The sequence below is a fragment of the Schistosoma haematobium genome, chromosome 6 (genome assembly GCF_000699445.3).
Source record: "Schistosoma haematobium chromosome 6, whole genome shotgun sequence".
Lineage (NCBI taxonomy): Eukaryota > Metazoa > Platyhelminthes > Trematoda > Strigeidida > Schistosomatidae > Schistosoma > Schistosoma haematobium.
This window is the reverse complement of record NC_067201.1, coordinates 21085653-21104545: the sequence shown is the minus strand read 5'-3', so window position 1 is coordinate 21104545 and position 18893 is coordinate 21085653. Positions and strand designations below refer to the sequence as shown.

The 18893-nt window shown below is 35.2% G+C and overlaps 1 protein-coding gene across 1 annotated transcript; it reads left to right on the top strand.

Moving 5' to 3' along the window:
• The first annotated feature begins 245 nt into the window (after positions 1-245).
• MS3_00008766 (uncharacterized protein) lies at positions 246-18071 on the top strand. The gene is made up of 6 exons (XM_051217109.1): positions 246-753; positions 3935-4214; positions 8908-9026; positions 10838-11162; positions 13296-13645; positions 17052-18071. The coding sequence occupies exons 1-6, from the start codon at positions 535-537 to the stop codon at positions 17235-17237; spliced, it is 1479 nt and encodes a 492-aa protein (XP_051065742.1). The 5' UTR covers positions 246-534; the 3' UTR covers positions 17238-18071.
• Positions 18072-18893: the final 822 nt, after the last annotated feature.

Here is an 18893-nt window from a genome sequence, read left to right as displayed (position 1 = left end):
AAATTTAGTTAAATGTCAATCAATCCAATCTGAACACTTGTAGTTTATTTGAAGTTTTATTCAATGTTTCGTTTCATAACAACCAACCAACCACCACCCCATCCCCTCATTCACCCCCATCCACTAACTCCATTTTCATTCAAGGTTATTTATTGAATATACAATGTTACTATGTAATATTATATTTATAAACATAATTGAATTTATGAATTCATGATTAATTCATTATATCTAATAATGATTCCATACAAATGTAAACATAAATGTAAATACTAAAATACAGTTGCCGAAATGCCAGTCAGATTCGATCACCATCACCACCACCATCATCATCATACACATTAAGGTACTTGTTCTCATCATCATAACATTTGAATATTCACTTATTTAGTAAATAAACCAATCAAATTTACATGGTGTAATATTATTGGCTAAAAAAATTTTTTGTTAAACTTTCAGGTCGCTGATATATATATAAGTAGATAGATATTGTGGTATACAATTCGATTACAATTTATCATTATTACTATTATTATGAGCTTAATAAACATATACATAATCTACCTTATATGTTTTATTTTATTATTAATTCAAAAGAATAATACATCTGAATATGATTCTAATAAAGAGTATATTGATGGAGAAGCATTGAATCGATTCATAAGCGATACTGATGATGACAATGATCATCATGTTCATCATAATCATCGTCATCATCAACAAGATCGTCACCATCGACGAGATATTCATAAAGTAAGTGAATGAGTAATGTTTTAAATTAGAAGTTATGATTAAAAAAACTTCAACCATTCATAGTAGGCAACAGTAGTCAATAGCCTAATATTGTAAATGGATTGAAATGAAACACATACACTATTCATTACAGGATCAGTTGTCTAGAATTTAATGGGTTTATAAATAAGACCAACAATCTTGAATTTGATTCCTTGAGCTGGCAGTCGTGGATACTTAGAATTGTACTAAACAGTAACTGGAGATACAATATGGTGGAGAAATTACGAATAAAACGAATATGTGTAAGATAATGACTACATTGTTCAAGTAAATTTGAGCTGAACCAAAGTTAAACTCACTTACAGTGAAATATAGCTAACACTCGGATTCAGGATGTCTGTTTTGTTCTATTATTTAAGCTTTATCAGGTGGTTGTACCTGATCCTAGAGTTGATATTTAGTTCGGCTTATAAGTCCTAAAGATGACGAAACACTGATCCTGGGTTATACCGCTAATCACATCTCATCTGTTTTATACTTAATTTGTGTCATAATGGTTTCATCGAGGTAATCCATACAGGATGCATATATGCCATACAGGACTGATCAAGTTTCAACAAAAAGATATTTCAAGCCATTATAAATGGAATGAGTCACATAGGTTGGTATTAAAAGTATGATCTGACTGATCATAACCGATCATTTATGATCACTTCGCTAACATTATCATTAACAAGAGCATATTAGACGGTATTCTAACATTAGGTTCGCCCACTTAACCCTTCAATATCGTCACCATCCACGAGATATTCATAAAGTAAGTGAGTGAGTGGGTGGTGTTTAAAATTAGAAGTTGTCATTTAAAAAGTTCAACCATGTCAAATGTGAGATAGTTATTCACAATAAACAATAGTGGTCAGTTGTTCAATATTCTGAATTGATTAAAACGAAACACATACACTATTTATTATAATATCAGTAGTTTAGAGTTTAACGGGTTCACAAGTAAAACCGACAGTTTTGGATTTGATTCCTTGAGCTAGCAGTCGTGGATACTTCAATCTTAATTGACTAGAATCAATCGATAGATACGTTTTGTTGACAAACTTCACTGAACTTTGGTGAAGTAAGACTTTCTGAATATTTTTTCTATCATCAATCTCAAAGAATTATGAAACAATTATGCAAAGTAGAAAAAATCAATACTATCTTCAGACTGATATTTTGAATCGGATACAATTTAGAAGAGTTTAATAACTTACCTCTGTTAATCTCAGTGGAGCATAGGCTGTCAACTATTATTCTCCAACCCACCCATTCTTCTCATGTCTGTCTCCATTTCTCGGTGTAATGAGTTCTTGAATCATCATCTCATTTGGCGCTGACGATTCCAAGTGAGGACTTGCCTTGTGACATAGTTGGGTGCTTTCCTCAACATGTGTCCTATCCACTTCCAACGCTTCTTCCTGATTTTTTCCTTCGCTGAAATCTGATTTGTCCTCTCCCACAATAGGTTGTTGCTGATAATGTCTAACCAACGGATCCGAAGTATTTTGCGTAGGCAACCGACAATAAACATGGTAACTAAAAAAATAAGTCAAACCATTTAAGAGCTTAATTAGCTAGTAGGTTATTAGTTATCGAATTAAGAAATTCATATTATATAGCTTAGGTAAAAGTGTAGTATAAAGACGAGTTTAGAATAATTGCGACCAATGTCCACCTACTTTCTAACCAAACTGAAAAACACTTTCTGAAAAAATTGTCTCCATAAAAAAGAGGAAACATTAATATTTTAAAGTGCAAACAGTTTTTACATAATTGACTCATGATCTCAACTATTGAAATTACTACAATCTTCACAAAACCACTTCTGATACTAATCAATATATGCTCACTACTGACTGGCTTCAACAGGTATTTCCGGTAGTCCTAGTTAGAAGCAGTGACCAGTGGAGTTCAACCAGGTCTGTTGTGAGATAGTAACTCACTGAAGACAATGATGGATGTGTCGCTCATTTTCATGGATTGGTTGAAATTAGACATTAACACTGTTGGATGCCGGCTCAGTGGTTTAGTGGTTAAGCGCCCGCGCGCAAAAGCGATAAGTCCTGGGTTCGAATCTCGCGAGGTGACATCGTGGATGTACACTGCCGAAGAGGAGTCTCATAATAGAACGAAACGGCTTACCAGCGCTTCCAGGTTTTCCATGATGGTCTTGCTTCAACTGACTCATGATCTCAACTACTGGAATTACTACAATCTCTTCAAAACCCCTTTTGATTCATAACTAATAGTCCGATTAATGTTTTCCACATGTTAGTAAACGTGTGAACTAAAACAAAACAACGACATAAACTCTTCCTAATGAATGCATAGGTTGTACACATTCTCAAGAGCTTAAAAGATATAGACAGGTTTTTAAAAGTTTCTACTTTGGTTATACTTGAAATGAGATAGTTAAGATTAAAGTTAGAATTTTAGGTTTAAGATTTTAATTACAAATTAGATGAATTTAACATCATTACTTACTTACTTACTTACTTACTACTTACTACTACTTACTTACTTACTTACTTACTTACTTCACTCACTACTTCACTCACTACTACTCACTCACTTACTACTCACTCACTCACTCACTCACTCACTCTACTCACTCACTCACTCTCACTCACTCACTACTCACTCACTCACACTCACTCACTACTACTCACTACTCACTCACCACTCACTCCACTCACTACTACTCACTCACTCACACTCACTCACTACTCACTCACCACTCACTCACTCACTCACTCACTCACTCACTCACTTCACTCACTCACTCACTCACTCACTCACTACTTACTCACTACTCACTCACTACCACTCACTCACTCACTCACTCACTCACTCACTCACTCACTCACTCACTCACTCACTCACTCACTCACTCACTCACTCACTCACTCCACCTCACTCACTCACCACTCACTCACACTCACTCACTCACTTCACTCACTCACTACTACTCACTCACTCACTCACTCACTACTCACTCTTACTTACTCTACTTACTACTTACTTACTTTTTACTTACTTACTTACTTACTTACTTACTTACTTACGCCTGTTACTCCCAATGGAGCATAGTCTCCAAGCGGAGTATTCAATAGCTTATTACCAATATAATATTTTTTTTAAATTTTAATAGAATGTCGGACGAAAAACTCAATTGAAATTGTTTCCATGGCGTATACATTTTAATCGACCAAATACTCAAGAAATGTATGTATTCAATACAGACCGTTATAGTAATTGGTCAGATTGGAAAGAATGTTTACCAATGGAATGTATTGAAATACGTTATCGTAAATGTTTAGATAATTCATGGAAAACAATATCACCAAATCTTATTCATACAACTAGATGTATATCAAAATATTATACAGAGAAACGTACATGTTTAAATAAGACTCAATGTAATGAACATAGTAAGTGAAACTATGATTGAATCTTTCTTAAATTTCTATCTGATATATATGGGTAATTTTCACATATTGAAATCATGAGTCAGTTGAAGCTAGACCACCATGGAAAACCTGAAAGCACAGGCCGGCCGTTTTGTCCTAGTGTGGGACTCATGATTTTAATCTGTGAAAATTTCTAAAATCTCTACAAACCCCATCTGATAATATATGGGTAAGACTATAACATATGGACGAACCAATCAGATTTAAGATAACAGGTCTCGAATTTTGGCACGAAATTCACTCATCCATTTGGTTAAATAGAGTTTTGGCAATTATAGTTGATGTCAGTTGGTGATGAAAACTTTAAATGTAATTCCTAACTTCTAATCATCAACTGTTAATCATAATTCGAATTCCTTACATTGGTTTATAATGTTCATTTAGTCCTAGTTATTAAGTGGACACTCACAAGGTCATTTTCGAGTCATTCAAAGGTTGTCCAGAAGTTATAGTTTCACCGATATACGAATTGAATACATGGTTTAGAACATAGAGATTATAGGTGTCAGTGGAATTCAACATTTGTGTTACATCCTATTTGAGACTTGTCAACTAGGTTTGTCTACATTCTAGTATTCATACTAACATTAAAGACTTGTGATAAATTACTCTATTGAAGAACTTATCTCAACTAAAGAATGATTGAAATTCAGTTTTGAATATCAACTTGAGATATATGATTTCATCTCACTCTTGATGTTCACAAATTGTATTGAATATAACCGTTGAATAAATAGTCTAGTGATCAACGCTAGTGTTCGAAGTTATATGTACTAAGTTTGAGTCTCTGTATGAATACCAACATTAATACGTCTATCTGTTGGGTCCTAAAGAGAGCAAAATCGACACCTATGATTCCACTACTATCAATTCTCAAATAAAACAACCAGTTTGTAACTATGGCTAATAATGGGGTCTCCATTCATAGGGTCCGTGTAACCATAGCAACTAATAAAATATAAAACTGAATAATTGATAATACGAAAGGATAAACTGTTACAATAATCATGAACTAATTAATTAAACATAGAAATTAGTAGCCATCAACAACAATAACCAGAACTTATAACTTTAAAATAAATTACATTGTCTATTCACTTTAAGACTAATTAGACGGTTAAAATGGAAGGTACTGAATTCGAGACCTGAAATGAATATCAACTCTGAGATCCAGCTATGTTCAAATGACGAATTTCAAACAGAATGAAACTCACATCTTGGATTCCATTGACCTGATTGTCTAATCCTTTTACTGATCAATTTTTAATGTGGCTACCACTCTAAGTGGTATTGTACTCCTATCAAAATATATAATATAATGATACGGTCGATTAAAATACAATGATTTATCGACCGGACCAATGATGCGTGGAACCCGTGCGAGCAGTCTAAAATCCTTACGAGTTCTTCTTCCTTCCAAATCGTCCGTGCCTGTTTATTGAATCCATAACATCAATCTCAGCCTCCGCGATATAAATCGTATATTTCAAACATATTGGGTTTATATACAAGCCAAACTGACCACATCACACTATAAAATACAGAATAACATTCGTACAAGATTTAGCCAAATGTGGCTGTAAATGTGGGAGACTGTAGTTAATAGACTGAATATAACTCAAGAACGGCAAATCGTATAATAATGATAATCTATAGGTCAAAATGAAGCTTATAATAAGAGGAATATGAATATACATAATTTAGTTGCTGAACAGTTATAGAATAGGAATATATGTATAGTATTAATCCATAAGTGGATCCCAACAGATACTATTCATTATTTCCGTAGGGATATAACAATGTACAATATGTTTTGATGTTAAATAATTAAGTCCGACCAACAAGCAATCCTTCTTCACCTAGGTTACGTAAAAATCTACATTCATGAATGAAATAGATTTAGTAATACTAAAGAAACTCGTTCATTCCTCACTCCAACCCCCAACTCCTAGCTAGATATGAATCTATATCACAATTTAAAAAATATACCCATTCATACATATTGTCTATCAATAACATCCTATAAAACTAAACTGGATTGGTTGAAGTTAGACATTAACTCCGTTAGATAACGGCTCAATGGTCTAATGATTAAGAGGTCGCTTGCGAAACTGATAGGACCTGGGTTCGAATCTCTCCGCGGGGGTGGTGCGGGGTCATGGTTGCGCACTGCTGAGAAGTTCCATACTAGGACGAAACGGCAGTCCAGTACTTTCATGTTTTCAATGACGGTCTAGCTTCAATTAACTCATGATTTCAACTATTGAAACTGAACTTATTTCTGATTATTGATATCAATTCTCTTCATAAGTTTGAAATGTATCTTGGTGATAATTCTTAATTTTAGGTGAATTTTTTTGGTGTTGTTTTTATACTATGTAGTGTATAAGTTTGTATACATTACAGATATGACAATGTAACGTATGCCATTTAAATAGTAAAGATTATCTTATTGAAGTTGATATGTATATCCATTGATCATTTGTTATAGAATAATAATCTTATCATTTGAATCACATGTAAGATGATATATGAATTGAATAGTAAAGAAGGATTAGTTAAACGTATCATATATGTAATCGAATGATACAATAATGTAATGCATACTTTATTTTATTCATATCTGATCTTGAATGATATTACTGATGAATAAGTTAGATCCTGGGTTCGAATCTCGTGGGGGCAGGATTGTGGATGCGCATTACTAAGGAGTCTCATACTGGGACTAAAAAGGCAGTCTAGTACTTCCAGATTCTCCATGGTGGTCTAATTTCAATAGACTCATGATTTCAACTATTGAAATTACTAAAATCTCCACAAAACCCCTCCTGATGATATATAACCATTGATTATTTATTATAGAATAATAATCTTATCATTTGAATCACATGTAAGATGATATATGATGATATGAATTGAATAGTAAAGAAGGATTAGTTAAATGTATGATTTATGCGATTGTATGCATAGTTCATCTAATTCATATCTGATCTTAAATGATAATACAGATCATTAATTTAATAGTTGAATTCATGAATTGATTAAAGATAGATTACCATAGAAAACCTGGGGACATTGGGTGACTGTTTCGTCCTAGTATAGCAGTCCTCAACAGTGGGCATTTATGATACTATACAAAAAGAAGTAGAATCTAGGACATTTGAACTCGCGCACGAACTACTAATCTTTGACTGCTGAGCCGGTATTCAATGGTGTTAATGTTTAACTTCAACCAATTCATGAAATTGTGCCATCGACTCATGAAATCAACTATGAAATTACTACAACCTCCACAAAACTCACTTTTCGGTAGTAATAATCATCATGTGCTCACTAGTGAATGAATTCAGGAGGTATTTCCTGGACTTAAAGTGAGAAGCCGTGACCAGTGGAGTTCAATCGGGTCAGTTATGAGACAGTGGCGCAATTTCGTGGATTGGTTGAGGTTAGACATTAACAACACTGGATTATGGCTCAATGGTATAGAGGTTAGGATTTCGCGCGCGAGACCAAAGGTCCTGGGTACGAACCCCGCGAGCTGGATCATGAATGCACACTACTTTATTTACTTATTTGGACACATAAAAATTAGTACAAAGGGGGGCCGAATACATATGCGCCACACAAGTAAGTCACTTGATTTGTGTGTGGGTTATGATACTGTCCGGCTGCCCAAACCGAGTTAGGTGGTTTTCTAAGGGGGCCACGCACAAAGCCTTCAGTTTAAAGGTCTAATCCACGAGACAGTGGAGCAACGTAAGAAGATGCAGTCCCATGGTAGCCGCTGACCAATAATTGGTTCACACACCATTTTTTCCTCCACGATCCTAGAGCTCATGTTCACCATTGGTTTGGAATCAGGGTTTTCCAACTCCTCTAGATATATCCTCCATGTCCACCAACCAGATTAAAGCACCGGACATTCGCTTTTTGTCTTCTTAATTTCGTAACCAACTACTTTTAATAACATCATTAATGTTTGTCCTTAAAATGGTGAAAATTAGAATCTGAAAAACAGTAACCATAAACTTAAGATTACAAATACTCGTTACTTGTAAACGATTTTGTTCATCGTTGACCTTGTTTACTAACTAAAGGATAGTGTGTTTTCTTTTTCTTTTTTATGGCCGGAGTATAAAAGAAGCTCCCCTGAAGCTAGTCATTGTTGTCTAACCTGCGTCCAATATGTTTCACCGATTCCAAGCACCTCCAAGTTGTACCTGTTTATTTCTTCGGCAATTTGGATGATTTTCCCGGTCTCCCACGTTGTATGAGCATTTCGTGTACCTAACTTAGTGGTTACTCTAGTTGTTAGAATGGGGATCATCCTCATGACTTCCGAAAGAACTCGGCTTCCACCCTGAAGCATCATAACTCTTCTAAATGAAGACCTTCTAACTCCCAGAGCAGAGTTTAAATAGTTCAAATTATTTTTTTCTGGTTAGCGGGTTTGTTTTTAGCAAGTTAGTTTTCTACAGGATGGGGTCGCTAACCTTATATCCAACCCCCCATCTTTATCCAGCCTTTGGACCTGCAGTGGCTCCAGATGGGCTCCAGACGAAGTTGTTGTTTCCTTTCCATACATTTCATATTTATTACCTAAACTGTTTTTACATTTATTCTATCTATGTTTATGATATATACTTATTCATAGCTGGTGAACAAATTATCAAAAATCTAACTAATACATGTGGAATACGTAAACAAGATAATAAAATAATAGAAAAAATTCTTGGCGGTAAATCAGCTGAACCACATTCATGGCCATGGGCTGTAAGTTATCATATGCATAGTTAATTTGATATTTTCTTATGTTGGTACATTCAGTTGAATGTTTAAGTTATAAACCTTTCGACTGTTCTTTTTTTGTGCTTCTTTACCTAGACGATTAGTTCAAGTCTTTGAAAATGACTTGATGATATTAGATTCAATGGTTATGATCATGAGTCAATTGAAGCTAAACTACCATGGAAAACCTGGAAGCATTGGACGGCCATTTCATCCTAGTATGAAACTCCTCAATTGTGCGCATCCACGATCTCGCCTAACATGATTCGAACCTAGGACCTATCAGTTTCGCGCGCTGAGGAGTCGCACAATAGGACGAATTGGCCGTCCAGTGCTTCCAGGTTTTCCATGGTGGTCTAGCTTTAATCAACTCATGGATTCAACTATTGAGCACTACATTTGTTGGAATATTTTCACTTCTAGTTTATTGTTTAAACAAACAAAAAACGAATATCTTGCAATTCTTACACCTTATATACGATGGATGACTAGAATACTTGTAACAGCTAAACTTATAGAAATCTAAGAACCATACAGTAAATACTTCATTTACAAAATATCAATCAATCGTCTCAGACTTCATAGTTTCTTTGTTTTTACAGTAATCATTCTCTGTTCTCGTTCTCTTTCCTTCGATCTTCTTAACCTTCTGGTATCAGGCATTTCACTTTCGGTTGATCATACATACTACTTATATCTGTCGAAATCAGTAGCACATACCACAATTGTATACAAACATGTGTACGATCAATCTCAACTCTTCAGTGTAGTTTTATATCATGCAAGATATGCTTAATTTCTCAGGTTAAAAGTTCACTCTCTCTAATGGCTACTAGTTATAATGTAGTGGACGAGAACAAAATTGGGAACAATCGAATGTATTCGAACATAAAATTACAGCACATCTTAGTAAAATCTAAGAACCATACAGTAAATACTTCATTCGCAAAATATCAGTCGATCCTTTCAGACTTCATTGTTCCTGCAATTCCATACTAATCATTCTTTGTTCTCGTTCTCTTTTCTTCGATCTTCTTAATCTTCTGTTACTAGGCATTTCAATTTTGATTGATCATATATACTACTTATGTCTGTCGACATCAGTAGCACATAACAAATGGTGCTTAGAATTAGATGGTGGTTGGAGGTAGTCAACAGGAAACCGTGGATCCAGGTTTCGTGCTACTTGGCACCTATAATCTTGAGGGAACTGGTGCTCGATCCCGTGTCATCTAGCTTCACAGTCAGAGACGTTAACACTGAGCTATCCGAGCCGCGACCAACCTCCCGTAGGATTGGAATGTAATCACAATTGATTGATTACTGGGTGGTGACCAATGTCATGTGTGTCAAGTCCTTATTAGTGCAGATCGAACGCTATCGACCATGATGCAGTGTGGCCACCAGTCTAGGTGACTCGAATTATTTACTGTAATCGAATAAAGGATATTGAATACAATTATGATTTTTATATGATCCTGTAATGCATTATAAGCGTTTATTTCAAACCGAGATCTACACTATTAGATGTTCTATGTCTTCTTTAATAATTAGTTGAAAAAATTCTGATGACATTGTTCAAAATGCTGATAAGAAATCAGTAATTAAGTCATCTAGTTCAAAGAATACAGCACTAACAAAATCAGCTCTTTTTATACACCAGTCTTATAACAGTACGAGTAACCTTTATTTAAGTTGGGTTGCCATGACAACAAAGTACATATTGCCGAAGTATGTTCAATCTTAAATTAAACAATTATTAACAAATTGAATTCATATTTATTCTTATATTAAAGGTTCGTTTATCTGTGAAGTTACCACATCGAAGACCAGTTACATTCTGTGGTGGGACATTAATTGCACCACAATGGATATTAACTGCAGCTCATTGTGTTCTAGTGGAAAATAAACATATTCCAGTTGGAAAACCAGTTATGTTAGCTGATCATATGAAAAGTACAATCTATGCACATTTAGGTGATCATGATCGATATAAAAAAGAAGCTGCACAAGTTGATCATCGTGTTACTGTTGCTATACTTCATCCAAATTATCATAGAAAATTACAAACTGATGGATATGATATTGCATTGTTACGTCTCTCAGAACCAGTTAAAACATGTATGTCTATTCCTGACGTTATCTGCTATATATATCTTATAGTTTACACCATTAATTAATCTTAGTTAGATTACTTTTGAAAACCTGGAAGTCATGAACAGTCGTTTAGTCCCAGTAAGGAAATACTCAGGGGTACACATCCATAAATTCATCACTGGGAACCGAACTCATGGCTTTCATTCTCGCACTTGAAGGTCTAACCTCTAGACCATTGGACTGGAATCAAATAGTGCATATGCTTAACTTCAATCAACTCACGATATTTGATGACTGACTGCTAACAGTTTCAAACTCGAGATGGTTGAACTCCATTGGTCACGACTTCTAACTAAAACTCCAAGAATTCCATCTTGAAAGTAATCATCATTGGGAACATGGTTACTGTTAGTGGTAGGAACGTTTGTGGAGATTATTAAATTTCCTTTTTCTATGTTACAAACTACTCCTAGAAAACCATTAAAAGTCAAGAATATGTTTTATTTGTTAAAGTGTTCGATAAAATTGGTACATAATTTTGAAACCTTTCATATAAGAGGCTTTCGAAACATCTAGTCTATCCAATAAGTATTCGAAAGGAGATTCCAGGTCACATTAGTATTACTTACTTACTTACTGAAATGGTTTGAATTATTTTTGCTGGTTAGCGTTTTTTTAGCGAGTTAGTTTTCTACGGGATGGGGTCGCTAACCCCATACCCAACCCTCCTCCTTTACCCGGGCTTGGGACCGGCAGTAAGTTCGGAAAAGCTACAGGTGGAGTTTCACATTAGCATTACTGACGCCAAAATGCTTAGTCCTTATGATGATGCATTTGTCAAACCTCTGTTTCCATCATTCAACTGCATCTCTAGAAGTTCCAGAAAATCAGAATTTTCAACTTCCTACTCGTCTGATATTATATAGTTTACGCATTGTCCCAAGATTATTGAGTACCTTTAGGGTTTTGTATATTTCTACAACATATAATAATGATAACTGGTACAAGAACAGAAAATGAATAATAATCAATCACAAAAAAGGGAAGAATCTACACATTGAACAGGTACAACGAGTGATTTACAGTTATACTAACATAGAAATCACATCATTTATTCATCGGTAGTTAGACAAATATAGACCATCATGATCAAACTGATTGAGAGTACTAGGGGTTGTAGAACACTGATATTGTCAGTCGGTTAGTCAGCTAAAAACGTAGGACAAGGCACATATATGCATTGGTCTAAGATGCCGTACATCATTAGCACAGTAAGATGAACACTGAATTCATAGAAGTAGTCACTTCAATGGTAGTAATATAGAAAAGAAAGACTGCATATAAGGATCTAGTACAAGAAGAGAGAATTAGTTGGTAGAGAGGTAGAAAGTAATTCTAATCGCATAGTTTAAGGAAAGACAGAGAGTGTACATAGCTACGCCATTGTGATCGATTCTGATCCATGTCACTTACAGCCTCCAAACATTGATATTGACAATTCTTTTGTTTAATAATTATTAGAGGTTCATTTTAGGTTTTTTACTAGATATATTATCCAAATTCTTGACATTTTTTTATTGAGATCATGAATTGATTTATGTTAGATCATCATTGAAAATCTGGAATTATTGAACGGCCGTTCCGTCCTAGTATGGGACTCCTCAGTAGTGCGCATCCATGATGCAGCTCACGGATTCAAACCCAGGGTCTTCAGTCTCGCAATCGAACGCTTAACTTCTAGACCACTGAGCTGGCTGGCATTCAATGATGTTAATGTATAAACTCAACCAATCCACAAAATTGCGTGACCATCTTGCATTGTAATGAGGTAAATACCTGTATTATCCAACATGGATTAACTCCATTGGTCACTGCTTCTCACTAGAACTCTGAGAATTCCCTCACGAATCTAGTCACTAGTAAGCAAATGGTAATTATCAGTATGCGGTTGTGAAGATTATTAAGTATTTGATTGAGATCATGAACCGATTGATGTTAGACCACCATTGAAAACCTGAAAGCACTGGACCTCCGTTTTCCATCCTATTGTATGACTCTTCAACAATGCACATCTTCGATCCACGCTCACTGGGTTCGAACTCACGACCTTCAGTTTCAAATTATTCATTTTAACTTCTGTTTTTTTCTTTTTTGTAGCACCAGAAATTGATTTTGCATGTTTACCAACAAAAGATTTAAAATTAACACCGAATTCCAAATGTTATGCTGTTGGTTGGGGTAGTAATAAAGGTGCAAAAATACCAACATTTGATAATATACATAGTATATTAGAATCATTATTTTTACCATTTCCATCATTATTTACAACACCATTTAGATTTGGTAGAAGTGAATCAACAATATGGAATATTAAAAAATTAGAAGAAGAAGAATCATCAAGAGAATTACATGAAGTTGAATTACCAATTGTTTCTATAGAAGATTGTCGTAAACATTATGCTGATATTAGTTCTAAAGTTCATGTATGTGCTGGTGCTAGAAATAAAGTAAGAAATGATTTTGTTTATTCTTTTGGTATATACATTAAAAATGAAGAAAATTTATGAAAATCTCAATCAAGAGCTTAATAATCTTCATAACCATATACTTATTAGTGACTAGTTTCATGAGAGAATTCTCAGAGTTCTAGCGAGAAGCAGTAACCAGTGGAGTTAATCTGTCTTGGATAATACAGGTATCTACCGCGGTAAAATGGAAGATGGTCGCGCGATTTTGTGGATTGGTTGAGATAAGACATTTACATCATTGGATGCCAGCGTTCGAGAGCGAGACTTAAGTCCCTGGGTTTGAATCCTGCTTGCGGAGATCGTAGATGTGCACTGCTGAGAAGTCATATAATAGGACTAAACGGAGATCCAGTACTTCAAGGTTTTCAATGATGATCTAACATTAATCGGTCCATGATCTCAATCAAAAACTTAATAATCTCCACAACCCCATACTGATAATCACTAATAATAGAATCCATCTACTGATTCATTCTGTTTGAAACTCATCAGTTAGATGTACTTGCAGTTCAATGTTCATGTACATATAGAGATTTGATCATTAAAGTGTTAATCTCTAGTATTAAAAAAAGAACCTATGAGTAAAATACACTTTCGTTGATATAAATAAATGAATAACTGAGAGTACTTACATACTTACTTACTTATGCCTATTACCTCTCACAGAGGAGTATAGGCCGATCACCAGGCATCCTCCATCCAACTCTGTCTTGGGCAATCCTTTCCATTTCTTTTCAGTTGCTATTCATGTTTATTAATTCTTCTTTTACAATAGTGAGACGATATATATTCAAAGTATAAATACATGAACTGAGTATCTATCCTAATATACCTTCTAATTAAGAAATTATCTGATTAATTGCATATACAATTACAACATATAACAATAGGCTGATGAACTGATGATGACTGATGCTTTTAATATAGTGAATCTGTCAGTAAAAGAACTGAAATTGATCGTTTAAGGATAGTTTAAGAAAGAAGCTACAAGATCACATATGGTTCTAGATTATACTTAACTGACAAGGTATTTCATCTATTTTTTTGTTGTTGAAGAAGTTGATATTTTAAGTGAAATACTAACCCCCTTCATTTAAGATCAACATTAGAAGTGGTATCACTAAGCTATTTGAGCTGCAACTGATTTAATGTAGAAGTTAGATATTTCAAATAATCAATTATTGTGTAATAACTGACATGTAGTTTCTTCTTCTCTTTAATACTGATGTAACATCCAAACGTAGTACGCTTATTATTCAAGTCGATTATACCATTAGTAACATTGTTTATCGTTTGATAGGAGTTGATTAACTCTAAAGAATAGTTAATTATCAAATTAGTTAACATACTTTGATTAATCAGTCTTCAGATGACAATTTTTCTAATGTTTATACGGTGGGACTGTAATTTATGGACGAGTCAATCACGTATAAGATTGTAGGTCTCGGATTTTGGCGCGAAAATCACTCATCCATTTGATTAAATAAAGTTTTGGTATTTTAGGTGATATCAATTCATGATGAAAACCCGAAATCTAATTCCTAACCTTAATCATCAACTGTAAATCATAGTTGTAATTCCTTATACTGGTTTATAATCCTCATTTGGTCTTGGTTATTAAGTGAACACTCTCAAGGTCAGTCTAGCGTCACTCAAAGGTCGTTCATAAATTATAGTCTCACTGTTTGTACTCAATAGTAAGAATGATTGTATGAATTCGCTCATCATTTATATTTAATCATCAATCCATCATCAAGTGTTCATAAGACCGATGACATCCTGGATTAAAGAAAACATCAAAAGTTTGCAATTTATTGGGGTTTCCCATTCTTCGTAGGGTAAATCGATGATGAGCTAAATTTATGAAAATCATTAATGAATATAGTTCCAGTAAAAAAAAGAGGAAAAATGACAAGTTAGTTAATGAGCATGATTACTGTTGACTTGCAAAGGAATTTTCAACGATGGAAACGGATATCGGTCATTCATTCAACAACAACGTAGAACTTCGTACGTACGTACATCAGTTCAAGTTGCAATACCACATTAACACACAGATACTATTGTCGATTCAAATCCAAAAGTGGTAGAGGTAATAAAAGTATAGGCAATAATCTGAAAGACTGCGGTTTGAAGATGTTATTCAAGAAGTACAACTCAGTGAAGTAAATTTGGAAAGAAAAATTCAGAAACTTAGAATTTGGGAGAACACAGAGAGTGTATGCACCTGCACCATTGCAAATAATTTTGAGCCATGTCATTCAGGGTCTCTAACCATCGATTGCTATCACCTCGCGGATTCCAAACAGATAGTCTACACCTAACAACATGGCTCAGTCCATTTATCAGTGACTTCATGGATTTGTGTCATGTTTTGGTCTGACCGCCCCTAGCTTTCTTCTAACCTACTCCTACACCATAAAACATCGCACGTCGAGGCAGTCGGTTGTTGGACATATGTAACACGTGTAGTAACCATCTCAACTGATGAAGTTCCACTACTTCATCATTTGAATTACCATCCTTATGTAGTACCTGTTTCCTAACAACTACATTACTTACTCGGTGGTCGCAGGATATACGAGCAATGTTTCGAAGACATCTATGATTGAACACTAGTAACCTACGAATATCAACTGCTCTTACCGACCATGTTCACTGCCATAAAGTAAGACGGAACGAACTGCTGCGCAGTAAACCTGTCCTTTGGTTGATAGACGGATATCTCACCTACGCCATAAATGACCCAAGTTGGCAAAATCTAGTCGAGTCTTCTGTATCCGTGCTGAAATTTCGTTACACATCAGACCACAAAGGCTGACGAGACTCCCAAGATAAGTGAAGTGGACGACACTCTCAACTACTTCACTCCCTATCATTAGTTCAGGTGCCGATGCAGCCCAATCCTGAAGCAACATTTTGCATAAATGATACTATATTATTTTATTATATTTTATCATGTCATATGATAAAAAGTAAATTGAGATAAACTATGATTAGTATATTTGAATAGGTTCAGTGTTTTAACTATTTATTTTATTTTATTTGAACACATAAATATTGTTACAAAGGGGCATAGAATACATAGGCGCCACACAAATAAGCCTCTTGATTTGTATGTGGGTTGTGATACTGCCCGCGTACTTGGACCGAACTCTTTAGCAGTATGCATCCATGATTCCGCACACGGGACTCGAACCCATGACCTTCGGTCTTATATGCAAACGATCAATCTCTAAATCCCTGAACATGATGATTAACTTGTTGACATTTCTTCATACTCTTCGTCATATACTTATTCCTTCTTGAATATCTACTGATTTTCTATTCAATTGGGCAACTGTTTTTCTTTTCGTTTCTTTTTTTTAATAATTCGAATCCTTAGGATACATGTGCAGGTGATAGTGGTGGTGGTCTTTATTGTTATTTAGAAGAGACTAATCGTTGGCATGTTGTTGGTGTAACAAGTTTTGGTTTAGCACGTGGTTGTGGTTTAAATCCTGGTGTTTATACATCAACAACATCACATATGGATTGGTTATCAAAACAATTAGCAACAAAGATATTTTAAAAAAATCAAAAAAAAAGAAAGAAAAAAAGGAGAAAAAAAGAAAAACATCAATGAGAAAAAAAACATACTATTGATAATAATAATAATAATAATAATCTCTATCAGTTACTTTATTAAGATTTCTTCTAACGAAAAATCGATATGAATATGATCAATTGAATATATTTTTTATTGATTTTATTATTTATGTAAATTTATTAGATAAATTAGTAATTAAAATATACCCCCCCCCATTTTGTTTTGTTTATTTAAACATATAAACATTGGTATAAAGATTCATGAAATAGATTTATGTTAGGGGTGAGATACTACCCGGGTGCTCACCAAACCGAAGCAAGTGACCTTCTTAGGGAGCCACAACCCGAGACACTGACTTAAAGGTCTAGTCCACAAGGCAGTGGAGTAACGTCAGGAAATGCAGTACCATGGTAGCCGGTGACCAACGATTGGTTCATACACTATTTGTTCCCTCAGGATACTGGAGACCATATGCACCATTGGTTTGAAATCAGTTTTAAAACTTTTCTAGGTGGACTCTGTGTGTCCTCCAACCCGGTTAAATCGCCGGATATTCGCTTTTCGTCTTCTCAATTTTGTAAACGACACCCGTGGTGTGAGAAGGCAGTGAGTACGACTTACCTGGCAGTGGCTGTATACCTGGAGCGCCCGTGCGGTAGGTGGGCATTCTACCATTGAATCACCGACGCGATGTTCTAGGTTCTACAGCACATATGACGAATGCATCTGTATGACCTAATGTTCTAACCATGAGACATGAATATTGTAGGTTTGTTCGTTTTGGGAATCTTTGGTGACCACCACTGAGGATGAAACAACTAAGGTATACCATATGTTTTTATGATGCTGTGATTAAAACAATCAACTGAAAACCTGAGTGCAATAGACACCTGTTTCGTCTTAGTACGGGACTGACTCTTTGACCTCACCTGGGTTCGGACCTAGGATCTTCAAGACTAGTGGAGTCGCTTAACCTCCAAATTACTTAGTCGTCATGTATTGCTTTACATTTTTAACTTAAGTATATTCATGATATTACGTGACTATCATTTGAATCCTTGTGAGATCGTGGATACACATTACTGATTAGTCCCGTACTAGGATGTAACAGGTATCTAATACTTCCTGCTTTTTATTTAAGGTCTAATGAAGGCTGGTTCGTGATATGAAACTTCAAATACTTCAAATACTATCCTGGTGCCCAAACCATAGCAGTTGGTTTTCTTAGGGAGCCACATCCGGAGCCTTCGATCCGAAAGTCTCATCCACAAGGCAGTGGAGCGTTGTAAGGAGATCCATTCCCATGGTAGCCGGTGACCAACGATTGATTCATACGCCATTTGTTCCTTCAGGATACTGGACCCCATGTACACCATTAATTTGGAATGAGGATTTTCCAAATCCCCTAGGTGGAACCTCCATATCCACCAACCCCATTAAAGCGCCGGACATTCGCTTTTTGTCCTCTCAATTTAGTAAACAGCACTCCCAACACGAAAAGGTGGTGGGTAGTGTTGAGTCGGCTTTCGAAGAACTTCAACGGAGCCTCCAGAGGCCTAAAAGGAGCCGAAAAGTTCTAGCCAATCACAGCACGGTGGAGCATTCTAGAATTCCAACATGGCGTGCTACTATTGGTCA